Below are 6,000 nucleotides of genomic sequence, written 5' to 3' on the forward strand. Positions count from 1 at the left end.
GATTTAAACATAGTTATCAACTGCCCTACTTTTATAAACAAGATTTGAGGACAATCACTTTCATATACATACATATTCAGATCAAAACACCACACTTGACTTAATTATACTGAAAATACAGTTTCAAGCATGACATAATGCTGAACTATTCGTAGAGTTACGAACCCGACCTTGCAAAATCAGAATGAATAAAGGTGAAACTGTCAGTGATCTGGAAAAGGGTACTGAAAATAAGTAAAGATCTGAAAGAGTCATTATCTGAACTGGTCACTTCTTTCATATGTTTACTTTTAGCAAATGTGGCATCACAGTGAAAGCCCCCAAAGAAACCTTCTGTGTAAACCTCTGTATGTACGTCACACAGCAATAGTGCTCTAAGCAGTTTAATAAACAGCAAGTAACGCCTGTTCCTCACTATAAGACGTTTGTTAGATATCATTGAGCCGTTTATTGCCTGTGTCAAGCACAATACTGCATTACTTGATGAGTCAAGGGAATTTTAGTTTTATGGGTTTTTTTTTTTTACCTTGGGTCAGGTAACTTCTTAGGGTAGAAAGATGTGTTGCAAAAAACTAAACTTCAAGGCCAAGTTAATTAATCTCAAAACAAACCAAAAGAAAAATATACAGAAATGAAAAAACTAAAGTTGGCACACCTTTAAGATTTAGTCTAAGATTTAGACACCAAAGCATTAAATCAACACAAACGTTATAATCTGTGTGTGTGTACATATATATACAAAAATTATATATATTATATTATATATATATATTTTTTTATATATAAAAAGATGCAACATCAGGGAATTCTTAGGAACTTTCTTGTTGCTCCCTGCAAATATTTTGGTCAAATGCAAGATACTTTAGCCTGCATGGTTTGCCTCACCTGTGAGAATAATATAGGTTACTGTTGGCACACATTTTGTAGATGGTTAAAGTGGTTATGTAAACTGATTTGGGAGACAGCTGAGCTCATTAACGAAATAAAAACGAATGAAAAAGACGCACACACGATAATACGATAGATAACAACAATAATAAAATAATGCTTGTGAAAACATTCCAGAAAATGTTAAACGCCCGCTTTCTACTTAAATCTAAGATTGCATTACCTAGCTAGTTAGCTACTTAGCCAATTTAAATCTACTGTTCTAAACCCTGTCATTGGTTTACGACATCAATTATCCACCCTATAACCCAACCTTGCTGCACTAAAGCTATATTTTAACCATCTAGCTTTTGACCAGCTGTCTAAGATAACAAGAATAAGCAGCAGGCATACCCCAGATTTCCTTCGCTAGCTAGGTTAGCTAACTGTCGTTTTACAATCGCTAGCGTCCTGCATCATAAGAAATCAAACCCACACGTTGAGCGCACAGCAGTAGTGGCTCTCTTCAGTAACATCTTCAGCTAACTAGATACCGTCATTCCACAGTAGTTAAACAAGAACAAAAAAAAAGTTCACGGTCGTTCACTGGAAAACTACTCGTACTTTGCAGACGACAAACGACATTACGAAAGAATAAACAGCGCATCTGTTTTTCGAAATGTATGTGACACGCTCAGTAAGCTAGGATAGCTAACCTAGCAAGCTAACGCTGGCTAAGATGTCTAACGTTGTTGAAGATTGTAGGCAGGCCACCAAAATTTGACATTTGAGCGTCAAAGACAGATCACTATAGCGAGCAAACGCCGCGCTAAAACAGAGCGATAAGTAAGACACCCGAGCTGTGCGGCTAGCGACAGCGGGACGGTCTGACTCACCAGCACAGGAGAGCTACACTGAGGTAAACCCACTTCATTATCTCCCCGCCGGGACCAACATCCTCGCCTTCTCCGGGTCGTCCTCGGCTACGTTTGATACACGAATCTCCTCCAAAGCATAAACACAGAGGTAGGAGAGTGAGTGTGTGTGTAGGTGTGTGTGCGTGCACGTCACGCTTCAGAACAAACTGGTTTAACGGCCGTCAGCTTCGCCGCTCGCGAGCTCCGAACAGCCTCTACCTTTCTGACTCCGTTGCTGCGGCTCTGGCTCGCGAGCGCTTCACGGACGATTAACGACCGTCGGCCAATAGGGACTCGCCTGCGCCGCTGCGCCACGCCCACGCCGCCGCTGCGCCACGCCCACGCTGTAGATGAGTTGGAGGTTTTGTCGTCGGACGCGTCACCGCCAGCGATGAGCACATTTCAACCGTGCTTGAGCGATATTTAAACACGCAGTCCATACTAAACCAATGAATTAAGACGTAACTGAAGGACTAGTCTCCTTGTCCTCGTTCATCTATCCTCTGTAATATTAATATTAATTGTAATAACCTTTAAACTATGAGTTTTCAAGTTCAAGAAGAGAATAAATTTCGTATAAATCTATGTGACGTTTGACAGTGTTTAGAAATGTTTTTTCTTTCCTAGATGGAAAATATGTTATCGATAACCTTATCTGTCTGTTGTACTGAACACACAATCATGCTTTTGGCTCTCAGGTGAGGAAGCGCCAGGCTGGAGACTTCATATCCCTAAATGCAACACGTTGGGATTGTCGAGTTAGTTGCCTGTGCGAATTAGTTGTCTTTATAAATATTTGTTTTACTTAATATTTTAAATTATAAAGACGTTTTTCTTCGACAATCCAGAACACTTTCTTAACCCAGAACAAATTAGAATATATCTCCTTCTTAATAAAAATAATGTTCCGTTTCATATGGCGGGGTCCTAAAGTCACAGCATTACCAGCTCGTGTCCTGAGAAGTTTGTGGAACTTTTTTCGCTTTGAGAAAGTTCTCCTTGGGTTAAACAGGAGTCTTTTCAGTGGCCTTTCTTTGAACCTTTTGTTTTGGTTAGAGGGACAATGTGGCCGACGGTGGTGTTCTCGCTGTTTGTGCAGTGGTCTGTGGGCGCCGGCGCCTTCACGCAATCCCTGGACAGCGACTTCACCTTCGCCTTACCCGCGGGACGAAAGGAGTGTTTTTACCAGACCATGGAGAAAGACGCCTCCCTGGAGATTGAATATCAGGTCACCGAACTCCCCGTGTCCTTATCGGGCTTAACGCAGCTTTTGACCGCTTATAACGCTGGTTATAAGGGTCTGCTTTAACCAGACCCTCGCCCCGAGGTTCTCGGGTTGTGTGTTGCGCAGGGCTGTTGGTTATTTCGCAGTCACCAGTAAGGCTCAGCTGGATCAGATTTGCCAGGTGTTGGACTTCGGCCACGCACATTTTGGTACTGCAAATGAGGATAGACGTTGCTGTGTGGTCTGCCTGAATCTGGTCCATGTCTATGCTGTAGCACTTTTGATGAAACTCTTTTGGCGCTGACTCTGAAAGATGCTATTTTGCAAATTCAGCTTTAATATATCTGAGTTTTGAACACGATAGACTCAAATGCTAACCGAGTTTGAACTGAATACTATTACGATTGCCTTGTATTTATATAACGCAGCAAGCAACTGCAAAATCACTTTGCTTCAGTTAAGTATTTATTTGACAAATGTAATAACAGTTTTTACATTAGTGAGTCCAGCAAAGCGCATACTTGTGGCACAATCACACAATTTCAATCAAATGTTGAAAGAAAGTAGGCAAAGTGTCACTGTGCTGCACTGTGGTCTTTTCTTCTGGGACAAGATCCTTTGCAGATTAGTGTCCAAACTGGGGTGGGAGCTAGACACAGCAGTGTGTGTGGTGGGCTCAGGGCCATAAAGACAAAACGGTATAGAAACGAAGAAGATATGTGGCTTTGCAAGTTGAGCGAGTATGTCCTCCTTATTCAGTGTATTTCTGTAAGGAGTGCTCGGACTACAGAATGTTTGAATGCAGGTTTGTTGGAGTTGGAACACTTGTCTGAGGATGTGCATTGTTTCCTGACACTGTGATGGATGTTGTTGGATCTCCAGGTTCTGGACGGGGCCGGTCTGGATGTGGATTTCTACCTGTATTCTCCCAGCGGCCATGTGCTGTTCTCTGACTTTAGGAAGTCTGACGGAGTTCACACGTAGGGCTAACACCCACAGCTCCCCTTCACACATGCTTTCTCCCCGAAGAATATGCCCGCGCTGTTATACACTAGATATTCTGATGCCTTGATTCATTTGTTTCAGAGCGGAAACGGAGGCGGGCGACTACATGTTCTGCTTCGATAACTCCTTCAGCACGTTGTCTGAGAAGGTTATCTTCTTTGAGCTGATTCTGGACAACATGGGCGAAGGAGAGGACTCCGAAGACTGGAAAGAGTACATGCAGGGCGCCGACATGCTAGACTTGAAACTGGAGGACATCATGGTAAGGGGCTGGTGCTCGTGTTACGGACTCGATTGAGGCGGGGAAGGTCCAGTCGCTGTCAGTTTGGTTTGTGCTCAGACCCTGTGCAATTGAGCACAGCTGGTTTGCCTGTGAATGATATAACTGGTTAAGTGCCAGTTATGTGCTGTTATATGCTGATTTAGAGCCTGTGTATCAGCTGCAGAGTGGTTGTCCGTCTAATGTAAAGCATTTGTGGCATCCCAGCATGCATCACAAGGCAGGTGTGATCCAGCGTGAGACTGACATGTTGGTATGGGGCGCTTTTGTACTAGAGTGGAAGAACCTGTGTGTGGTTTATGAGCACAACCATTGCTTCCATTCACAGAGCTGGAAAGAGTTCCCAGATTCAATATTAGTTTCAGGAAGTTCAGAATTTAAACTACAGCTGTGCAGGAAGTGCTTCCACTGGGACAAAGTGCAATGGGACCACCGTTTACGTGACCACCCTCTAGGGGGATGGGGGCTGGAGTATGTGTAGGTGTTGGGGGTGGGCATTTGAGTGCACATGCAGTTATATCAATAGCACAGCATTGTGTGTCTGGAGTAATTATTTGAAATTACTTCATTTCTAAAGGAACAATAACAAATTATAGCTGTCTGGGAAGAACAGGGCAAGGCAAACATATGTTACACAGTTCTGCCAGATTAACATGAAATGGTGAATGAGTGTGAAGGTGTTCTTCGCTTTTTTCAATCTTCCGCTCTTTCACGACCCTCCGTCTCCGTGTCTGTCTCGCTCCGTATGTGGCTGTGTTCCCCAGGACTCGATAAACGGCGTGAAGGCTCGCCTGGGGAAGAGTCTCCAGATCCAGACCGTGCTGAGAGCCTTTGAGGCTCGCGACCGAAACCTGCAGGAGAGCAACTACGAGCGGGTAAACGTCTGGTCCTGCACCAACATGGTGGTGATGGTCCTCGTGTCCTGTATCCAGGTCTACCTGCTGAGGAGTCTCTTCGACGACAAGAGGAAAACGCGCACGTGAGCTTAGCGGAGCCCTCCCGGACACACTAAAGCTCAGGGAGAAATGAAAACACCCACCCTCATTCAGGACTGAACTCAACTCCTTAATTCCTCTCACTGTCCACTTATGTTCTACTGAAGACAATCGATTTTCCTGCACAGGCTGAGCTGAGGACAACCCAACATAAGAGACTTGCAACCCTATGCTGCTACGTCGTAGAGACATCACGTGAAGCCCGGCGCTTGGTGGGGGGATTTTTTTTTTTTAAACAGGCGCAAAGAATTAATGAATGGATATTTTTGGATTTTTCTATGATGCCAATTTTGTAGTGAAAATTCATTAAGCCATTAACTGTAGAAACCTTTTCAGGCACTGAGACAGATCACTTTGGTTGCTTGTTTTCTTTTGTCAAAGCCTTGAGTTTAATTTTAGGAACCTGAACTAAAACATGGAGAAATTTCATATCTGGCTTGCATTAACATTTTCCCCATAGTTCTGAAAGCCCGTTCACCATGATCACTGGGCTACTCTGGTACCAGATCCTGGTACTGTATTTGTTTGGCCTAGTTTTCTTGTGTGAAACGGCTCTGCATTTTATCTGCGCTGTGACTCTGATACAGACAGACAGTCTGCCGTGACGTTTTCTCTCTCGACCTTGCCTGTGGATACCACCAGCCATTCTTTAGCAAATTTTTCCTAGGTCACATGCCTTTCTCCGAGAACTCCACAGCATGCAGTGTGCCC

General features: G+C 43.8%; 2 protein-coding genes across 5 annotated transcripts in view; one reads left to right on the forward strand and one right to left on the reverse strand.

Moving 5' to 3' along the window:
* suco (SUN domain containing ossification factor) overlaps window positions 1-2,024 on the reverse strand; it is a 40,409-nt gene extending 38,385 nt beyond the window's left edge. For all 4 annotated transcript variants that reach the window (XM_027026001.2, XM_027026000.2, XM_027025999.2 and 1 more), the window contains exon 1: window positions 1,764-2,024. In XM_027026001.2, the coding sequence (XP_026881802.2) occupies window positions 1,764-1,801 (38 nt within the window). In that variant the 5' untranslated portion in view covers window positions 1,802-2,024. The remainder of the gene's footprint in view (window positions 1-1,763) is intronic.
* A 672-nt stretch (window positions 2,025-2,696) lies between these two features.
* tmed5 (transmembrane p24 trafficking protein 5) lies at window positions 2,697-5,762 on the forward strand. Its single transcript, XM_027026019.2, has 4 exons — window positions 2,697-3,012; window positions 3,892-3,989; window positions 4,096-4,276; window positions 5,059-5,762. Exons 1-4 carry the CDS (start codon window positions 2,848-2,850, stop codon window positions 5,275-5,277), a joined length of 663 nt encoding a protein of 220 aa, XP_026881820.1. The 5' UTR covers window positions 2,697-2,847; the 3' UTR covers window positions 5,278-5,762.
* The last annotated feature ends 238 nt before the right edge of the window (window positions 5,763-6,000 follow it).

Source organism: Electrophorus electricus, chromosome 3 (genome assembly GCF_013358815.1).
Source record: "Electrophorus electricus isolate fEleEle1 chromosome 3, fEleEle1.pri, whole genome shotgun sequence".
Classification (NCBI taxonomy): Eukaryota; Metazoa; Chordata; class Actinopteri; order Gymnotiformes; family Gymnotidae; genus Electrophorus; species Electrophorus electricus.

What these genes read in the sequence shown, in the direction of transcription:
- tmed5 (XM_027026019.2), top strand. Translation starts at nt 2,848, where the DNA reads ATGTGGCCGACGGTGGTGTTCTCGCTGTTTGTGCAGTGGTCTGTGGGC. An exon ending in AAGTCTGACGGAGTTCACAC is followed by an intron (nt 3,990 to 4,095) that starts GTAGGGCTAACA and finishes CATTTGTTTCAG; the next exon opens with AGCGGAAACGGAGGCGGGCG. An exon ending in TGAAACTGGAGGACATCATG is followed by an intron (nt 4,277 to 5,058) that starts GTAAGGGGCTGG and finishes TGTGTTCCCCAG; the next exon opens with GACTCGATAAACGGCGTGAA.